The sequence below is a fragment of the Molothrus aeneus genome, chromosome 13 (genome assembly GCF_037042795.1).
Source record: "Molothrus aeneus isolate 106 chromosome 13, BPBGC_Maene_1.0, whole genome shotgun sequence".
NCBI classification, from domain to species: domain Eukaryota; kingdom Metazoa; phylum Chordata; class Aves; order Passeriformes; family Icteridae; genus Molothrus; species Molothrus aeneus.
In genome coordinates this window covers 135,029-156,983 of record NC_089658.1, presented here as the reverse complement: position 1 = coordinate 156,983, position 21,955 = coordinate 135,029, and the positions used below count along the sequence as shown (strand labels likewise).

General features: G+C 40.2%; 1 protein-coding gene across 4 annotated transcripts in view; it reads left to right on the top strand.

The window, feature by feature from the left end:
- Positions 1–21,955, top strand: part of OTUD7A (OTU deubiquitinase 7A) — a 104,467-nt gene that overhangs the window by 74,698 nt on the left and 7,814 nt on the right. For all 4 annotated transcript variants that reach the window (XM_066558678.1, XM_066558680.1, XM_066558676.1 and 1 more), the window contains exons 8-14: positions 2,017–2,199; positions 4,075–4,293; positions 9,318–9,419; positions 10,801–10,928; positions 11,653–11,765; positions 17,504–17,631; positions 19,137–19,286. In XM_066558678.1, the coding sequence (XP_066414775.1) occupies positions 2,017–2,199; positions 4,075–4,293; positions 9,318–9,419; positions 10,801–10,928; positions 11,653–11,765; positions 17,504–17,631; positions 19,137–19,286 (1,023 nt within the window). The remainder of the gene's footprint in view (positions 1–2,016; positions 2,200–4,074; positions 4,294–9,317; positions 9,420–10,800; positions 10,929–11,652; positions 11,766–17,503; positions 17,632–19,136; positions 19,287–21,955) is intronic.

Below are 21,955 nucleotides of genomic sequence, written 5' to 3'. Positions count from 1 at the left end.
GTGGGATTTCTGTGAGTCTGCTGATTTTCTGCTTTCCTCTTACATACATCAAAGCCCTGTCACACTGCAGCCACTTACAGCACGTGCACTGGGATTTTTGTTAGCTTCAGAATTTAAACATGAAAAAATCTTGAACAGGGGAACTGCAGGGAATGCCCTGAGAAATGCTGTTTGAGTTCCACTGCTGCAGGTCTGGTGCTCAGGGATCTGTACTCAATGAATCCAGGATGTTCCTGGGGGTCACATAACCCTTGGTTTGTAGCATTGCCAATACTAGAATAATAATGTTGTGTTTAAAGCTACATTTCCTAGAATTATACTTACTTTTTTTTAAAATTTACTTTATTGTTTTTGTGGTTGAGAAGAATAATTTTAAAATGTGTGTAAAGTGCCTCTTAAAACCAGAACCAAAGAAAAGCAGTTCTTACTCCAAACACTGATTGGTTTTGGGAATGCACTCCTAGCTCTTTTTGGGTTGTGTAACTTGGTTGGGATGTGTGTAAAGTTAGAGCAGAGCCCTGACTGGATTACAGCCATTCACTCTACGTGGGCTTTTTAGGGAACAAATGCTGGCAATAGCTGAAGTTCTTGTTCCAGTATCTCTGACAATTTTCACTGAATTTACATATTTTCCTACAGACTTTCTAATAGGCAATTACAGCATTACAGAACAATTCTGTGTGGCTCACATGGTGGTTTATATTACAGTCTGCTCAGGAGCTAGATAACGTTCTTGCTCATACCAATTCCCCTTTCAGAGCTTTTTAAGTACTTCAAAACCTGAGGTAGTTTAGCCCAATCCTGTAGGTACCAGCTGTTTGTGCTGGTTTTTTCCTTCTTTGGTTAGGATTTTGTTCTTCACAGATATGACTGTAACAGTAAAAGACTTTCTTCTATCTGTTTAAAACTGCTTTGTACTATATTTAGCTTATCTCCTTGGTGTAAGCAAGTAAGTTATCTTTAACTGCTACCCAGGTAATGTAGCTTCTCAAAGTACATAAAATGACAACCTTCTATGGTGTAATAAATCATGTATTAGTCAGAATCAGGTTACTTTTGAATTGCCAGGAAAAGTGCTTGTGGAATGCTCTGAAAGTCTCATGTAACTTGTAGGGTCTCTCTTTCTTGTTATTTAATATTTTTGATTTTCCAATTAGAAACACGTACTTGGAGAATGGTAGACATCTCTGTATCTTAATTGAGCAGGATTATTTTGAAAATAGCAGGAAGACACCTCAACGTGTTTTTCATGGTTTTTTTTGAGAATGCAAAGTCCTGTTTCACTACCTGTGCTAAACAGATTTGTGCATCTCTGGATGTTGGCTGCATTCTGTGGTTACTGGTCAGAGCAATATACTGAAGTGGAAGGTGGAAGCAAATCCTTTAGAGGATTCTGTGCTGACAGGTTCCACGAGCAGCTCCCACAGACATGGAGCCACGCTGTCTGAGTCTCTCAAAAACTGCAGGTTTTGTTACAGAACTCTGTCCTTTATTACCTGCTTTCTAAAAGGCTTTTAAAATCTCCAAGAGAGCGACTTCTCTCTCATGTATGAGATAAAGGGTTTGTGTGTGCATTTTAGCTGTTCTGCAAATGAAAGATAAGAAAGTTTCTCACTCTTTTGGGCTATGACACTATCACTCTTGTCTTTCCATCATTGCTCCTAATTATTATTTATTATTAATACGACCACACAATTACAAATTATTGCTCCCTCTCAGTGGGATTTAGAGTTCATCCTAAATTGCTAATTTCTGGAGCCATTTGATTGAAATCTGAGCAAGGGAGGTCCTGGCCTTGATCACCTCCTGTGATAAATGTCATAGATTTTGGGTTTATGGATGAGAGGAGAGCAGTGGATGGTGCCTTTTAGTCAATATTAGCTGGCTTTGACACTTCTTCTGACAGTGCTGCTGTGTTGGGATGCCACAGGCTGGGGGGGGTCCCAGGAGGGTGGGTGGTGGGGATAGCTGCTCCCCAGACAGAGCTGAGCTGAGGGTTCCTTTGCTGTTTTGCAGGCAAGAACTGGGACCTGACAGCAGCTTTGAACGACTATGAGCAGCTGCGGCAGGTGCACACGGCCAACCTGCCTCAGGTGTTCAACGAGGGCAGGTTCTACAAGCAGCAGGAGCCAGAGCAGCCTCCCCAGGTGACCAAGGCTGAGAGGCCCTGCCTGCAAAGGCAGGATGACATTGCCCAAGGTAAGAGCTCCTCTGTGGGGTTTCAGGGGACAGGAGGGTCTCCAGCCTGTCTGCCTGGGAGCTGTGCTTGGCTGCAGAGAGTGGGAGGCCATGTGCCAGCAGCGTGTGAGCTGTGTCACTGTCACGGGGCTCAGAGCTGCTGCTAGACCCTATTTTTCATGTTTTGGTGGTTGTGAGCTCTGCATCAGTTCTGCAAGTTATTTTTTTAATGAGTGATTAAAGTAAAATATGTTGTCTCCAAGCAGACCTGTGGTACTCATGAAAGGACTTAATTAGAGGGTGTCACAGACCACTGTTGTATATAGTTTTCTATGCTTATTGAAACAAACAAACCAAAAGGTTTAAAAATCGTATTTCACTCTTTGCATTCTTACTCACAGTGTGTGAAAAGGGTGTATGCAGACTATGAATAACTTTCAGCTTTAAAATGTCATTCTTTTATGGTTCCACAGAAACTGCCTCCTATCCCCTGCTGAATAGAAAATGAAACCTTAAGTAAAATTAATCAGCTATCTCTAACAGTTAATTTCCAGTACAAGATGATAAGCATTAGAATTTGCTTTTTTGTTTTCAGAGCTCTTAGGGATTTTATTTCAGATCTCTCCCTCTCTCTGACAGTTGGGTTGCAATTTTTTTCCATGAATTTCTCAAGAAGCTGTAGTTTGCACCAAAATAAATCTGCAGGTCTGGCAGCTTGTCATGTAGGCAGGTAATAGCAGTAGCCTGGTGATGGCTTTCTGTGCAGCCATTAAAAGGAACAGAAGGGCTTCCCTTCTCCTGCTGGCTCTTCCCTCCTATTAAACAGGAAATAGCATCAGTTCTTAGGAGTTTCAGTAAAGTTTTTTAAAAATTGCTGACTTCCATCAGAAGAAAAGGAACTGTGGTGCTTCTTAAGTCTCCTTAAAGCACTGAATACAAATAAAGGGAGCGAGAGCAGCACAGTTGATAAAACCATGTCCCTTCAGCCTCTTTGGGATACAGTTTGCACTGAAATGTCCATCTGATGTTTAGTGGGTGCAGTAGGTAGTGTGAGGTACATCTGGCTTTGACAGCCTGGACTGACAGGAATTTGCCTGCCAACTCAGTGTGTAGCTGAGGATCTCCTGACCAGAGAGCCACCTCTGACTGACAGGTGGACCTAGGGGTGTTCAGGGAGGAGCAGAGAAGGGAAAGGAGCACCTTGGTTTGCAGCAAGGAGTGGAGAATGCAGCCAGCAGGGGAGGGCTGGGCTGTGCTGGGAGGGGTGATGGAGTGGCAGAGATGGGATGTCACATGGAGGTGCTGCCCTGCACTTCAGTGCCCCTTCTCAGGGGTTTTAGCTGAGATGTAGAGGGAGAAGAAACCAATGCAAAATCAAACCTTCTGCCCTCACCATCCATTTAGGATAATTTAGGGAGTGCAATTTAACTCTCCATTTGATCCACTACTGCAAGAAAGTTAATTTTAAATGACCATTAGTCAGTTTGTGATGTCTTAAAAACACTATTAGTGATAAGTTATGTTAAAGTAAGCTTTAATTAGGAGTTCAAAACATTAACTAATTATCATCTGTCTGTCAATAAATATTTCTTCCAATGAATCTTTGAAAACTTAAGATAGATCAAGGAAGAATTTTATAGGAATATTTAACTTTCATATTTTGTTACTTTTACTACTGGTCTTTTTTGCTAGAAGGAGAGTCAAGTTCCTCTGGCTTGCCAAAGGGACCTGTAATAGGAACAAGCAATCTTTTACAGTAGGAAAATAACCTGAAAAAGGTAGCAAACAAGACATGGAATAAATTCCTAGTGAAATGAAAGTGCATCCACCAGCCTTGGCAGTGCTGGCCTTTTAGGCAGTGGTACAGGCTGTAACTGCTCTTTGGTTTCTCCACAGAAAAGCGTCTCTCCAGAGGGATTTCCCATGCCAGCTCAGCCATAGTGTCCCTTGCTCGCTCCCATGTAGCCAATGACTGCAGCAATGAGCAGTTCCCTTTGGAGATGCCCATCTACACATTCCAGCTGCCAGACCTGAGCGTGTACAGCGAGGACTTCAGGAGCTTCATTGAGAGGGACCTAATTGAGCAGGCCACCATGGTGGCATTGGAGCAAGCAGGTGGGTGACACCTCAGGTGTCTGTCAGCAGCTGGGTGACACCGTGGGTGTCAGTAGGTGGCCAATCCAGCATTTTGGGTTGGCATTTCTAATCCTGCTTCGTGTCCAGAGCTTGCACATCCTGCCTGGGAAATAAAAGCCAGAGAGTTTCTGTGTTCTTTGCCAAATGACTCATATCCCAATCCTCTGTTTCTTTTAAAACATTATAGAAAAAAAGGTCAAATTTCGTTAATAAAAGAAAGAAATTGAGAGAGGAAGGAAGGGACTGGTGGGGAAGTCATGCAATAGACAAGGACATGAGTCTGGATGGTCAGAGGGAGTTGGTACTTCCAGTTCTCATGAGGAAATTACATTGCAGTGACTGTGAAAGGAAACATCTTCAAGTTCTGTTGCAGCTTGAGAAAATAGATATGTATTTTATGTATTTCTTATTTTTTATAATGAGAAACTACATAACTTTGAAGCAATAGTTCAGTATTGCCATGGGGAAAAAAAGTATAGATATTTAAAATTAATGTTAATTCACATCTATTAGTAGTTTTAAGTTTTAAGCCAATTTTGAAGGATATGCAGAAATCTATTTAAAATTAGTATTGGTGCTTTATGAAACAGCAGGAGTGCTAATGAACCATGAAATGAACACATCTGTATAGTGAGTTGTAAAATCAGATTTCATGGTTGCTTGTGGGATATGGAACAGACAGTTACCTTTTTTGTGTGTGGATTGTTCTACTGACTTGTGTAACACTGGATTGATCTGAGGTTCATTCTCCAAGCCTGGTGCCCTGTGTGAGCCCAAACTGATGAAGTGCAGCTCCCGTTTGAGGCAGGAGCTCTGCTAATCTGGTGTCCCACTGAGTACTTGGGAGATATTGTCATGTGTTCTTTTTTGGCTTTGGTAATTGAAAAGCCAGACATACTTAGATAATAGCCCCAAACAGTACATACTTAAGGAAATAGAAACAAAACCTATGAACAACCAAAAGAACCCCAAGCAGTGTTCAGAAGGCCTTTAGGCCTTTTTCTGGGAGAAATAGCAGTGTAAAATAAGGTAGGAATGCTACCAGGCAACTATGAAGCATGAAAACTGCAAGTCACCTACAAAGAAAATATATCCAGTTTCTCTAAGAACCAACTAACTCAAGGAGGACAGGGCAAAATGGAATGAGTCTTCCTCTGGCAGTTCTGCCAAACCCTCCAAATTCCATAGGGATAACAGAAGATACCTTGGTACAGCACCATTGTTGACCTACCTGCTTCAGTGCAATTACAGCCTTTAGAGTCTAGTATGAACTAGAAGATCACAGAGGCTTTCTGACCTTAAAATTAGAGAATATGTGAATTTAGAGCTGACATCCTCTAATCCATGCAGAGCTGGCTGGCTTTGAACTGGAAATGGCTGCAGAAACTACTGAATTTGCTGCTAGCATTCCTCTCTCAAACCTCTCTGAAAATTAGAACAAATAATTTATTCTTCACATTAACTAGGGCAGTAACTTGACACACACTGGAAAAGTGCCTTCATCCCCAGAGCCTCTTGCACCTGGAAAGGAGAGGGTTTGACCATTTGAAGTCCTCAGGGTTTTGATCACTGGTGTCCTTGTAGCCTGCATAGACTTAGTTTACTTTGTGAGCATTTCATTCAGATAACCTGGAACTTTCTGAGAAACACTTCTGTATTTCATGTAAGTTAAACAGAGCGAATAGTTTGCTTAAGAAAATCATGTAAGACTTCATAGAGATGAACCTTTTGTCTTTGTTTTAGATGTAAAGATATACAGTTTCCTGCCTATTTTATTTTATTTGTTGTACAAAATGAAGATAATGAATTAATAGGAAAGCCACATAGTATTAGACATTTTATTGTCTCCTACCAACAGTTTGACTATGGTTTGGTCAATGACATAAAAAAAACCTCTAAAAGATGAGGTGTATTCCCTGCAAAGAGCTTAAAATATATTTCAAACCAACCCATGAAGGACAGTAATTTTTGTAGGTGAGGTTGGGGATGTTGTTAAAGGAAGAGGGGCGTGTGCTTGGGTATAATACCATGAATTTCAAGAGAAAAGAAATAAAAAAGAAGCTGATTAGGCAAAGGAAGAGGGCATTTGCTAGGAACTAACAGCTTACTACTCCCAAAACCTGGAGTGGGAGAGCAGAAGTGTCACTAACAGTGTCACACGTGGGTTCTGAAGTGGCCATATGAGCTGGGTGTCTGTAAAAGCCTCTAAGGTTTTATGTTATTTTTTTTTATGCTTAAACTCTTGCTAGCTTGACATCTATATGTGACAGCATGTCCTGGTTACATCCTATCTGTATGGAAACTCAGAAGAAAATTCCCAATTTACTGCAAAGTGCTGTGTGAGATGATAAAGGAAAGGCCTAGACAAAGGCCTAGACAAAGTGTGATTTACTTACTCCCCACTGCTGCAGTGTATTGTTTACTCCTTAATATGATTGCTTTCCAAATATTCCTCTGAAAGGATAGAATGCATCACATTCATAAAAACTTTTTGAGGTTTTGTCCATCTTGTAAACTCAGCTGTTGATTATTGCCAGAATTGGAATGAGGTCAGCTCCTGAGTAACAGGCTGATCTCTGTGAGCTCTGGCAGGAATTGCAGTGGTTCTTCAACAGAGGATGACTCGAGGTACTGATAATATTAAATGAAGTCCGGGTGGAAGCAATTTTATAATTCGTAATATTTTGCTGCAGCAGGTTGATTTTCATTATAGACACGTGCTCCCCTGTGTGTTGTTAATGTGTGGGTTGACACAAAGAGATGTTATGAAAACTTCTGCTGTAGTGAAGTAGTGTGTTTTAAAAAACAGTACAGGCAGAGGAATGGCTGGACCAACACAGTGTTTTTAACTGAAAGAAAAACCAATTCTATTGCAGTGCTGAAGTATAATTCAATACAAATGGTACATACAAATGTATGACAGTCCAAGAGCTGTTTCCCTACACTTTTCTTTCTGTGCTCCTGCTTGTGTTTTCTAGAAAGCTACCACCAAAGTAAACAGTAATATGCTGTTAAGCCTGGGCTTTGTGTCCCCCAAATCAATCCACCAAAACTGTGGAAATGTTTGATCTCAGTTTTCATCTAAGCTTAATTTTCCTGGTTTTTCCCTAAAGGGGCCCACTATAACCACTACATTTGAAAAATGAAAATGCACCACTTTTTTATTATAATCCAATTATAAACCCATACCTGCTATTTTTTTCAGTCAGCCATAAGCTTTGTGGTGTTAACCAAGCCCCAAACGCTTTTTGCAGGATGCACTTGACAGAAGATTACTTTTATAGAAACCTCCTGTTACTCAAAAGATTCACAAACACCAGACTTTGGCATTTCTTACCAATAGATGTTAGTTAATCTGCAAAGCAATGCCACTCATTACTTCCTTAAGTCCTACCTAAGGTCTGTCTGTTTTTAGGTATTCTAACTAGGCTTTACACAGCACCTTGGTATAGCTTATTGCTGAATATGATCCCACCAAAACATTCTGCTAAAAACAGGTGGCAAATTTTTATTTCACAGATGCAGGAGTTGCTAAAAATGATCTTGTTCTTTCCAAAGGCTGTTTAATAGTGCTTTAAATTAAGCTTCTTTATTGCATATTTAATTTAGAACTCAAGCCTAGTCTGAGGTGTAGTGCATTTACAAACCAGCTGCTAAAATCATTTGAGGATTACCAGATGTGCTTATTGATCTACTATGCATCTTTACAGTCTGGTACTCTTAACACATTTGGACTAATTGCAATTTAATTTCATTGTTCTTAGTACCCAGATCAAATAACTGAGATATATAATAAATATTGCTACACTATTTTCCCCCTAATGTATATTACCTGTAGTTACAAATAAGCTTCACTATAATTTTGTAATGAGAACTTATCAATGGAGAGGCATTTATTTTTGTTTGGACTTCCTTCTGATTTGGGGTTTAACCTTAAGCACAAGACTGCCTGTACAAATACATAGATGCTATTTCTTCCCAGTCAAGAAGCTGGGGGAGAAAAAGTCTGACTATTGCATTATTCATTCAATTATTCACTTGTGCATTATCCACAGACCTGCCAAGTCTTGGGAAATGTACCAGCTCTACTCATCCCTGTTAATCATCTGCTCTTCCTCATCCCCAGAGATGCTACACAATTACCCCCATTTGCTTTCTTTCTATTAGGAGGGCTCCCATGATCTTTTAACCAAGACTTAACACTCCAGTTTGCCAGCACATGGCAGCCTGTGTGCCAGGAATTACCCACTTTTAGTGTGGGCTTGGGCAGTGATAGTCTTCATGACTTATTTCTTCACTGAATAGATGTCCTTTTGCCAGGCTTTTTCAGAGCCTGTCTCTGGTTTATAATCTGTAAAACATGCTTCACATAGCAATGATGGATAAGTGGTACTGTAAGTATTCCCTAAAGAGAAAGGCCACATTCTATACTACACCTCGGGCTATGCTTTGGTGTCATTTTAATTCTCTGGTAGTGTAGCTGTTGGTTTTAGTAGATCTAATAATGATTTACACTATGGGAAATGAGAGGAGAATCAGCTGTTGAAACAATCCATCTGATTGAAATAATTTACGTAATAAACTTACCTTTACAGTAACCTATCTTGATTACCACATCCATATTGCTTTTGTCTGTAGACAAAAATTCCTTTATTACCTTAATGTAATCTGTCATGTGCGTGTGGGAGGCCAATGTCGATTATGTTTGGGAACTGACAGCAAGGCTCATAATGGTATTAAGGCAATAAACTCCTTGGAAATCCATCACTGGATGCAGCATATGAGACTGGAATTAAAGGTGCTCTTTTCTTTTCTAGATCCATGTAGAGAATAGTTTATCTGCCTCATTTCTGATCTTCTCAGTTTTGACTTCTAACATTACATTTAAGGTTATTTGGCAAGGAGGGTGTTGATGGTTACCTCTCCTGCTCTGTGTTTACCTGCACAGAGCACTGCTCCTGTTCCAGGTTCCTCTCCCCCTGTAACTGCTGTTTCCCTTCCAGGACGCCTCAACTGGTGGTCCACGGTGTGCACCAGCTGCAAGCGCCTGCTGCCCTTGGCCACCACGGGTGATGGAAACTGCCTCCTGCATGCTGCCTCTCTAGGTAAGGGGCAGTCTGGGCAGGAAACCTTCTGCCAGAAATATTCACTGCTCTCCTCTAGCCCCAGCAAAGCTCAGAAACACATGAGATGCAAAGATTTGCATTAAAAGTCTGATTCTGGAGCAATATGTCCTTCACATTTCACTGTAGTGTTGTTTACCTCAAGCATACCTAAAGCAGGAAAGGAAAAGATTTCTCAGGATATAAAAGTATAACTGGAACGGTGTTCAGACCCATGTATCACAAACTCCAGTGATCTGTATTTTCCTTATATTTTTTGTGCTCTAACAGGTCAACAGGCAAATTCCAGGAGCTTCTGCAGGGTTGTCCACTTTATGTGCAAAGAAATTCATTCATTCTCTTGATATTCTTCAAGCAGTTCTCTGCTGTTTCAAGAATGCAGTGTCAATCTCCGTTAGTTCCTTGTAGTGTTTAAGCATATGTGAAACAGCATTTGGGGTGAATTAAAATAATCTCCAATTGATAAATTAATTGTTTCTGCAAGATTTTTTAAGCCTTTCTGCAAATCAGTAGAAAGCTGTGGAGCTGAAGTTCTTTGATGGACTTTCTACATCCTAGCCTGCTAAAATCTTCCACCAAAAGTACTCCAAAGAGTGACAGTTTAAAAACACTGGGGTTTTTAATATTTTGAAGCGACTCCTCTTGTTGAAAGATGCAGTAAGAAAAGAGTTTTTGGTGTGTCCAAGTATCCTTTTATCTTTATCTACTTAATTTTATATGTTAATTACTGTAAATGTTTGGAGTATTTTGACCCGAACCCAGTAGCTGACAATGTAGTGACTGAAACATGGCTGTCTGTAGGCACGGGACTGGGGACAGCTCTGCTTTCTTTTGGTGTAGGTTACTATTCCCAACCATATAAAGATGTTTCATTATCTTAAAATGAACTTGAAAGCCTGTGACTGGTGATAGTTTTAGACTTTCTATCATCTTGAATGCTTTTCTCTTCATTTTGAAGCCAGAGGAAATTTCCTGCTGTGTAAGAGCCGGAGCCTTTGGGAGCCAGCACTGTCTGTGATTCCAAGGGGTGCCTGCAGTGCTCATTAACACCCTTGTGCCTGCTGGCAACTGCAGCTAAAACCAACCTGAGCACTGACTATTGCAGGGAATACCATGGCTTGCAGCAAAGCTGGAGTTGCCTGCAAGCAACTGAACCAGCTCATATCCTTGGCTGTTCCTAATCAAAGTTTAAAATGTGTTAGAACTCTTGTTGCTCATTAGCTTATTTGCGATAACTCTTTCTTTCAGAAATCTTAAAAATAGTGAGTGAATTATTTGCTAGAGAGAATCTTCAATTATCTATTAGCTATTTCTATTTCACTGTAGCTTCTTTAAAACTGGATTTCATCTTGTGCTGCCTTAGGGATGTGGGGGTTTCATGACCGGGACCTTGTGTTACGGAAAGCTCTCTATACTATGATGAGGAGTGGAGCTGAAAGGGAAGCACTGAAAAGAAGATGGAGATGGCAACAGACTCAGCAGAATAAGGAGGTCTGTATGGCCCAAAGACAGCCTTGTTAATATTATTTAGGGTTACAAGCATTCTTCTGAAGTTTGCTGTGAAAGTTTTAATTGCTATTAAATTCCTTGTGCTGCCATTTTGTTTGGGGAAAAAGATACCTTTATTTGAAATTTTCATACCAGAATACAAATGTGTTTGTAGCTTTATGGGTATAAGTATGCAGAGTTTTGTGCCTAAAAGGTCTAAGGTGCATTTGGAATATGTAGAAAAAGAAATGTGTTATTTAGCTATCAAAAGCATTTAAAAATGAGTGGATGAAATCCACAAAACAGAGTGAACCCCATTTAGGAAAGATTTCCCAGATTCTTGAATTAGGATTTTTAGAGCTGTGGCCAAATATTGAGTGGAAGTGTTCTAACTAAAATAGTCTTTAAATCTGATTTTATTTTAGATTAAAAGCTGTACCTTCAGCATGTTACTATTTCCTGAAGATGTCTGGCAGTGTCTAGAAAAGCCAGTTTCAGGAGTAATCCTGAGGGCAAACAAGTGAATGTGCTAACTCTACAGTTGGTATTTTAGATCTTTTTAATAAGTTAATGTTCTTTCACCTGAGTAGAAATGTTGAACTGTTAATGGCCCAAGATACTGAACTGAGTCATGTGTGAAACTCAGGTGAGTTGTAAACACTGGTACAGAGCTCAGCTTGCACTGTGTGTCAGCAGAGTGGTGACAGCGTTTCCTTGTGCCCCATAGTCAGGTTTGGTATACACGGAGGAGGAGTGGGAGCGTGAGTGGAACGAGCTGCTCAAGCTGGCGTCGAGCGAGCCACGCACGCACTTCAGCAAGAATGGGGGCACTGGTGGGGGGTAAGTTCACACTGACACAGCCCCAGGCTGGCTCTCGGTAGGAAAACAGCACGTCACAACTGAGGGAAGGTGTTCATAGCACCACCCAACTGCCTTTGCAGCTGTTGTACTCGTTTGGCATGGCAGAATTATCTAAATATCCCATTATAGTATTTAGCATTTTGGTCATGCTTTCTTGTACAGTTACCACACTAACTTGAGGTTATATTGTATCCAAAAGAGTCTGCATGTAATAAATCCTAATTGTTTTTCTTGTGGAACTGTTGTTTTGATGTTTTAAGATTTTTTTTAAACCTTCTGATGTTTACATTTTTGTAACGAACTTTCTCACACGCTTTCTGTAAATAACTTATTGTTTTGTATTCTTTTATAGAAGAAGAGAAATTTGATAGACTGTTAGTTTGTCCAATGTCATTGGAAAGGTGGCACTTTCGCCCTCCAATCCACTGTCACTTTTAAAAAACTATAAATATTAAAGTCAGAAAATAAACTTCCCTTTTCTTCACCTTGAAAGCAGCAGTGTGTGCGCTTGTGTTGTTTCATGTCCTACAATGACATGGAACAAGCATGTTGGCAGTATCATTTAGTTTTTTTCAGGAATATATTTGTGAAAAGATTTGGGATGAAACAGTATTTACAACATTTAAATACCCCTGACCCACACAGAATATCTGCTTTAAATAGCCGCTGTTATAAACCATCCCTTGCTTTCAGTGCAGTTATCCCCAAAGGACAGGATTATTTACCAGCCTTCAGAATGCAGAAGCTTTAGTTTTTGTGTCGAGTGTTCATCACTAAAAATATTTAGTGTTTGCTCAGTGCATAATTTTCTCTACCTACTGTTGCCCCTGGAGAAAATAATGCGTGGTGATAAATAAATTGACAAAATAAGGGATACAGCACAATGAGAGTAACAAAGTTTGTAGAAAATATTCTTTGGACTTTGAAAGAATATTTTGTTTTCCCTTTAACCTTGTGATATTAAGGATAGGTAATTCTAGGAATTCAGGAGGACTTTGCTTAGAAAATTGTCAGCCACAGTGTGTCTCCTTTTCTTCTATTCTGTAGTGAAAAAAAAAGATTTTTAATTTAATCTCTAGTTTGTTTCTTATGTTTGTAGATATTTTCCTGTTAATACATTTCAGTTTTCTAAGGCAGTTCAGTTCATATTTCTATTAAATCTGGTCATTCAGCCCCAGTTTTCTCTGACTTGTTCCATTTCATTCTTTATGTTCCATGTACCACATATTTTCAGTAGCTTTTAGTCAGACATGCTCTCAAATGTTATCTTTGCCAGGCAATCAGCCTTCAGTTCCCAGGTACCTACACGGGGAGTATAGGTAGTACATAAATAATCTTCTCATTATGGTTTGCACTTATCTTTTTTTTCAATCAAAATAAAGTAAATACAAATAGCCAACAGTTAATTTTTCCTTTGAAATAGTGAAAGATGGATCAGGCAAGAAATCCTTATCCTGTTAAAGATTTGAATGTATACTTCTCTTTGCATTCATTCCAAAGACAGAATGAATGTGGCAGAATGAATTATTTTTTCAGTTTAATGAGCCCATGTTCAAAGTAGGGCCCTTGACAAGGAAAAGGAATATCAAAATAGTATTTTTGAGATGGGGTATATTTTGTCCTCTAGTTAGTTGCTATATTAAGCAAGCTTGCACATCAGTCTTTGAACTGTAGATGAGATGTTTTCCTTTGGTGTCAGAATTAGCTAAAGCATCAGAAGTTGTATTTGCTTCAAAAGAATTCAGTGACAAACCTAAGGCTGGAATTGTGCTGCTTCATTCACCTGCAAACTTCTTTTAGTTATTTTTCAGAGTAAGCTAGGTGCAAAGGAGATCAGCAATCGTTGCTAAGTTTCTAAAGATTTCTCCTTTGAGACACTCATTCTGAGGCTGGAAGTTGGAAAAAAAGAAAAAGGAAACACAGAAAAACCTGGTTCTTAAGTTCTTGTTTCCAGCATGTAAAGCAAAGCAAACTTATGAAGCAGATTCTTGTTTTGAAACAGATTTGCACATCTTCCTGTAAATGTAAAAATGAGTTCTAGATTAACATAATTGCTTCATTTATCTCTATTTACAAGCAAAAGTAGGGGCACTGAATTGAAGGAACTGCATTGAAAAAAGGAAAACGTCTGGTACCCTGTTTTTTGTTAAGAACCTAACTATTGCCATCCTGCTCAAGAGAAAATTCCAACCCCTTCCTTCACTGTGCAATTGTCAGTCAGAGCCTGTTCTCATGTGAGAGTGAATATCACTGTTGTTATTCACTGTTGAAAACCCAGGTGCTGTTGTGCTTTGAGCTCATACAGACCCTGGAAGTGGATGGTATTTGTACTTATTGTCACCTCCCAGCTGTATCTGTGCTATTGGCATTATCTTATTAATAAGTTCAAGGGACTTAAAATGGGGAAGAAGGGAGGGAATACTGCTGTAGTCTTCGTGTATGTCACTGGAATTGAGTTTGAGGCAGAAACCCAGAACATTTAAACAGGAAGTACCTCTCAAATGCAAGTGTCCCCTGAGGTTTTGGACTTGGCTTGGTATTCAGAGTGCTTCAACAGCTCTTCATACACAACTCCTGCAGCCATGCAAGACCCTCACCTTGTACATAATGTAGTTTAGACCATTTAACAAGACATTGCTCTAAAATGATTTTATTTGATCTAGCATCTGTTACAGGAGTGCTATTTCTTTTAAACTGTTCAGTATATGCAGCTATTGTAGGGTGCAGATAGAAATGGTTCATTATAACATATTTATTGATTACTAGCTGTAGTTTCTAAAGGCTAATACCTCTTTTTATCTGGCCTATTTTCAGTTCACATAAAGTACTGAAGCCAAGCACATCCAAATTGCTGTGGTGGTTCAAATATGGAACCCAAAGCATTCACATTCTGTGTTTTTCCTTTAGTCAATTCAATATACCTTTTTTTCCTTGAAGAATGAAAGAGAATGTTCCACTACTGTGCAATTTCCTGTGTTTGAATTGAAGCCCATTGCTGACAAACACTGTAAGGAAATCAAAGGAGAGGTTCCTACACCTACAGCTGCAGCTGTGGTTTGTGCTGGTTTTCATTTGGGGATTGTTAAGCAGGAAAAGAAAGGTGTCAGAAATGGAATGGAGGCAGAGCCCAGAACTCAGATATCATTTTGATCTCCTGCTTCTGGCAAATCACGGGGTTGGAGAACTTTATCCCTGTCATGTTATTTCAGTGCATCTCAGCTGTCTGAGGGCTTTGGTCTCTTGCTCTGTGTGAATCCCAAAATGAGTCCTAAACTCAGAATAGCTGTTAGAGTCTGTTGGACTGAAAGTCTGGAGCTGTGTGTGGGGAAGGAAAGCAATGTTACCATAGGGAGCTGTTAGAAGGAAATCCAAGGACATGAGAACAGATCTTGCTCAGAATTTACAGGTGAGAGCAGCAGCCAGCCAGGTAGAACAGCAGGGTTGGTGACTTTTCCCTTCCAACTTTTTGAAAGAGCGTTTCTTTCATTCCTGGCTGCAGTACAAGTTGGATTTTCCATAAGAGAGGGAATCTCTTTGGGGTGCTGAGACTGTGTCTCCCATGTTTGGACTGGAGGTGCTAGTGGTCCTGTAGGTCAGACTGAGATTTTTTACTTGCTTTTCTTTCTATTAGTAATTTGCTCTTAGAATAAACATAATTTATTTAGTCAGAGTGCTCTGGTTGAGCAGGATTCTGCAATGCAGATTTACCTACTCTTATATAAGTGGATTTCATTGTTTAAAGTTAGCTTTACATGAATAGAGGAATTAATTTCAGTTTCTTAAATTTTCTTTGGTTCTATGTTTTATTGACAAAATTACTCTGTCCATGATTTTCGTGGTCATGTAGCCAGCATACATAAAAATCTCTGAAAAAAAGTGGAATGATCATTGGATCAAAGGATGTGGCAGGTTGCTATGGATACTTGTTAATGATGATTTTTCATTCTCATTAATCTTTAGGAAAATTCATACTGAATCCTCAGCAAGTGGCACTGAAATAATATAAAACAGGCCATGTGAATTACTGGCAGTGCTGGTAGAAAACTGGGCATTGAGGAGGTTTCCCAGAGAGGCTGTGAACTCTCTCTCCTTGGAGGTACCCAAAGGCTGTCTGGACACAGTCCTGGGCTTTGGGTGGCCCTGATGGAGCAGGGGCTGAATAAGGGGTTCCCTAGAGCTCCCTTATGACCCCAGACACTCTGATCCTGTGGCAGTGAGCAGTGGAATGTGTAATAGCAGAGAAGGGTTTGAAATGTGTGAATATGATCAGAGACAGTGAATCAAGCAACATGGGGATGTGATACTGAAGAGGAAAAGAGCCCAGTGGAATTTTGGAGTTTGTGCAGTCAGACATGGCATCAGCTGATCCAAGGGATAGAGATCCCTCTGATAACAGCTGTATATGGAATATGCCTTTCACTTCTAGAAACCTCATTAACTAGGAGATGAGGAATAATTAGAGGATTTGAAGGGAAAAATTAGGACTGTTAGGCTGGAAATACTAATGTGAGAAGATAGCTGGAAATCTATCTGGCATATTGTCTTGCCAATAACATGATTCCCCTGAGTTGCTTTTGGCTGACAGCTTACTCTGAGCTGACAGAATGGACTGCAAATGCTGAAAAGCTGTTGCAGCCAGCTGTGGAGGAGAGTTCAGTAAGGAACAGGGGAAGAAATTGCAAAACAGGGACTTTGGTTTGAACATCAGGAAACATTTTCTGATGAGTGTGGGTAGTAGGAGGAGGGATCCAGAGAAGGAGACCTTCATTGACCAGTGAATGTCCTGCACCAGGATCATTTCCACCCCGCTATGCTCCTAGGCTGGGATGAAGGATTTTCAAGTGATGCTCCAGGGAGGGGCTGGATGCTGTGAGACCTCTGAGAGGTTGCTGTGTTTGTCCCACATACCCTGGAGCAGTGTCCAGGCACTTCTGCTCTCTTACTGTTCTTCACATGCACAGAAAATTAACAGCAGTCAGTTCTGGAGGTTCCCTGCACAGCTGGCAGGAAGAGGACAGGAGCTGCCTCCATTAAAGAGTGTGCCTGTGTCACCTTGCCCACCTTCATTTGTCAGGGCTCACAAAAGCTGGGCTCTGGGTGTATTATATTGTTAAGTTGCACTCAGCAGTGAATTATCATCTTCACTTTTGTCTGCTTCCCACAACCCTCCCATTTTTCAGTCTTCTTTCATCTAGTTTGTTTTTGTTTTCAAGGCAAAGGCAAAGCTTTGAAATGTGGTACTGACATCAATGACATTAAACTGGGAAAACAGAAAGGGAATAACTGAAACCAAAAATTCATTAAATTGTTTATGTAGTCATAGAAGGGCTTGGTAATGGTCACCTAGAGAAGTGGAGACTTTACTAGATTTATTCTTGCAGTCCAGGTGAAAGAATGACCTCTTTGGTAGAAAATTGACTTTCTAGGTTGGTTTCTAAAGGTGCTGGGCATTTCCATCTCCTGGAAGATTGTGGGGCTGATCTAAAGCATAGTGATACTAGCTGGAATTTTTTTTTAATGCTGCTATTATTTTATTTACAAAAGTGTATTTTCCTTTCCATTTCTTTTTACCTACTTCAGTGACTGAAATATGGGTTTCAGAGGAGTGGGGATATAAGGGACAGTGAAGAAGAAATAGCTGCTGGGGTGTGTTGATCCAGCAAAGTCTCATGGTTGGTTCAAGCTGGTTCATAAAGTCTCAATGCTGTGCCTTCCAGGGTGGACAATGCAGAAGATCCAGTGTATGAGAGCTTGGAAGAGTTCCATGTTTTTGTCTTAGCCCATATCTTGAGAAGACCGATTGTTGTAGTAGCAGACACAATGTTACGAGACTCAGGGGGAGAAGGTAAGAGCTTTAATTAGAGATCCGTGCACCTCTGTAAATTGAATCAATTGTAAACTGGCACCAGCAAAGGACCCAGCTGTAACACACCAGTGTTCATGGCAGAGCTGCTGCCTTTTTCTGAAAGGAAGAAAAAAAAAAAAAAAAAAAGGAAAACAGAAGGATACTCAATCCATTTCTATTAGATAAAAGTAAAAAAATACAGGATAATTATACAACCCTTGCTGAGAATCTCTTTATCCTAGATATTCCCTATTAACTTAAATAACCACCAAATTACAGAACACGATACATTTCTGACTGGTCTAAGTGAACAAAGCTCTAATTTTGCCATGTTATTTAGGTGCCCCTTAAAACTCTGCAGAAATCAATCTAATCTGACTTTGAACATTTGAATTTTAAATGTGTGTATCTTGGATTTTTGTTTTTAATGACTCCTTTGCAGCTTCTCATTCAAAAGTTTGCACATATGAGCACAGAAATGTTAGATCTATATGTGGAGCCAGCTCGACCCTATCAGAGCAGGACCCAAAGCATTAAATTCAGGTCACTCTCTACCATGAACTAACAGGATTCTAATTCATGATGGGGTGTTACTTAATTTAAGGGGGATGTTTGGCTGATTAAAAGAGGATGTTCAGCAGGTGACGGAGTTTACAGAAATTTACTTCCACAAGAAAATACTGCATAATTTCAGTTTGCATTGCAAATCATGAACTACAAGTAATGGTTGTAGATTATTCTGTAGGCTATTGAGAAACACACCTGAAAGACAGTGCAGAGTGAGGGATTCATGAGGGGAACTCATCTTGCAAATATTTCAGCAATAAAGTCTCATATTTTTGTAGCAAAAGGAAAAATAATTGGTTGGAAGCAAAAACAGTGAGAGAGTTTTCCTGGCCAAACTTGCTCTTTCCCATAATTATATGTATAAACAAGTGTAGAATCTTTCAAAGGAAAATTGTGCCCCTCCAGATAGAACATTCTATTAAAATTCTACTTGAAGGATTTTTGAGTCCTTCCTTAACTTTATCATACATACATGTGTACGTGCATTCAGATATATACAACGTGTGGACTATAAACATGTTTGTAATGTTTCTTATGGATATCTGTAAATGGAAGGCACAAGCAGAGTATGTTACCAAAAGACCTGACACTGTATTTACTGATGATTATTAGAAAATAATTCTGCCTAGAAGCATTACAGGAAGGTACAACTCTGCTTACATGCATGAGAGTCATCAAGATTTTTTTATAAAACCATAATACCTTTACCAATAAACAGTTAGAGCAAGAAAAACTATGTAAGAGTGGAAGATCTTCCTTATGGTTCTTTGTTTATTTCCTGACATTTTATAATGAAATTTTACCTGTTGTAACTGTTTTCTGCATTGATTACCCACTTTAAGCTGCTCTCCTGGAGCTCTGATGATATTGCAGCACAATTGTTTATACAACTCATCTGTTCTTTCATATAGTTGTACAAATCTCCTTATTCTCTACAGCATTTGCACCGATACCATTTGGAGGAATTTATTTGCCACTTGAAGTTCTGCCTAACAGATGCCATTGCTCACCTCTTGTGCTGGCCTATGATCAGGCCCATTTCTCTGCTCTTGTCTCCATGGAACAAAAAGACCAACAGAGAGAACAAGGTATGCTTTAAACACAGCAACACTGGCATATATATTGAATACAGTGCACACAGTACTTTCTTTTACCTGTAGATATATTTATCTGTCAGAAAGGAAACAGTACTCACTAAATTTTATTGCTGCATGTTTAGGAATCTGAGTGGCTCAATCACAAGACAATGGCACAGTCCATTTCTTCCTTTCAAACAGCTGGAATAATATCAGCAGACGGGAGCCTCATTTATCTCAGGCACATCTCTCTGCCTTCAGTACCTCAGGTCCTACAAGAGCAGTAATGTTACAATAATGTTAAATGTCCTTCTTGAGGTTAGCAACTGCTTTTCTGTAGGATCTTCCTATACCTGTACTTCCACAGGAAAGGTGCTGGGAAAGAAACCCCTACCAGATATCCAGCACAGCCTCAGAAACATTAACTACTGACTTTAATGTACAAGTTCATCCAGGTTAATTACAAGGGTTAGTGAATCAAAGTGGTGTTTGTTTTGTGTGACCTGTTTGTACCTCTCTTACTTCAGGGCCTTAAATGCAAAGGCTTCAGTTGTGTAGAGCAGCTGAGAGCATTTGGCATGTAATTTGGGATGAAGAGAATGCTGTAGCTGCCAAGCTAGTTGCTGTTGGAGACTGCAGCAGTCCAGCAGCAGTCACAGCATTGTTGTTGTCCTCCATGTGCTGTGACAGGAGGGAAATGGGCACAGGGATGCTCCAGCAATGCCTGGGGCTTGTACCTTGTCAGCAGAGCAGCTCTGGCAGCTTTGGCACATGGCAAGGGACAGCCACAGTTGTCAAGTGTCAGCAGCAATGGCACAGGGGCCTCAGCATATGGGCAGATTTTGAGCTATCAGAATGCAACTTAGAGCTGCACCCTCTTAAAATAGCATCCTGGAGATCCAGGCCATTCATAACTTGTAGTATTTATGCTCTCACCAAGTGTCAGGAACAGCATCTGAAGGTGTCTGAACTACTGCAGGTACATACACACATATTTAGGCAGCTGCTGAGCTCTCTAGTGGAGGAGACAGTTATGTCTGCATTTGAGAAGTATGTGTGGTCACTTAAATACTGATGTCAATGCTTTAAGTTCTGCTTTGGCATAGAGTCCTGTATCAGAACATTTAAAACACTACTGTAAATAGATATAAAGGGAAAACATGCTAATATCCCCTTGTCTGGAGAGGATTTAAGACACATTTTGACACTTCTTATTACACACAGCCCCTGGCATTCTGATGGTCACCAGGGGCCCTCTTTGAAATCCAGTGTCTGATTAAAAACAGGTAAATACTTTTATATTAATGCAGACTCTACTGATGCAGGTCTTTTGTGTCTTTGTTTATGGAAAACACAGACTAGGTCTCAACTGTCCCTGAGATTGCTCCCTTGGCATTGGAGCTTTTCATGCTGCCGTGCTCAGGCCAAGTAACACTGAGAGAGGTGTGGCAGTGGTCTTGAGCAGCACCATGGCAGTTTCTGTGCCAGCATTTTATTGTACTGGCATGTTCAGAAAGAGTTAAAGTGTTGTTCTTTTTAGATGAATAGTGGCACTTGAGGCATGAGGATGAGAGCTGGGAAGTGCTGTGACTTCCTTCACAGCACAGGAGGCAGCACACCCAGCTAGGGAATGGCAGCAGAGTCCTCACTGTGTGTGTCACACTGCCATGGACCAGCCAGCAGCTGTTGCTTGTCACTTATCCCATCTGTTGGAATTAGGGCTGGTAGGCTGTGCTTGCAGAAGTGCAGTTCCATCTAGAGAGCCACAGCCAAGTGGGGCCAGCACCAACCAAAGCTGCAGACCCTGCTGGGTGTCAGGTAGGTGCTGCAGTCTGTGGGGTTTGCTTTAGAAATGAATGGGGTGGACTCTGCTTGCAGCTGTGACAAAAAAAATACTTTTCTATTTCAGGAACTTGGGGAAATCTTACATTAAACCCCAACTATCAAACCAAATTCCCTGAGAGAGAAAAGCTCTTCCAGTGAAGACAGAATTTTCAAAGTCCTTCACTTTAGCAGATTTGTTTTCCATGAAAACAGCAGTGCTTCACACCAGCCTATAAGACTATACCTTAGAACGGGGATACAATCAGCACTCAACTCCAGTGAACACATTTCTGACACTCAGAATGCATACAGGAGTTAAGACAACAGTGACATGCTACAGACAATCAGTTCTAAGCTTTGTTTTTTACTTAACTTTGTCTTTTAATAAAATGGAGTATCACTAAGCATTTTTAATAGGTATTTTCAGTATCAGTAGAAATAGCAAGCTTTTAAAAGGATTTTAAAAAAATTTGTTTATAAACCAAAATATTTATTTAACTATGTGAAAATGAGTTAGTTTCAAGCTGCCCATAGAGAAGAAAGCCACATTTACCCTTTGAAGTTTCTATCCCAAGAAGAAAGTGCTTCAACTCTCTGGTGGTTCTTTGCTCCAAGCTTTCCATCATCTGTCCTAGGATTACAGTCACAGTTTTTTTACCAGGCTGTACCTGTAAGACCAGGTGCTACCAGAAGGGAACTGCTGTGTTGTAAACTTACAACATTGCTCTTTCCTAAGTTGCCTTCTTCCTTTAAATGGTTGAGGTCAGATGTCAGTCCAGTCAGTGCCTGCCGGTAACTCAGTTAATTGGCAGAATATGCATTTTCCTTGTGAAACACGTTCAGTTAATTGTATTCTC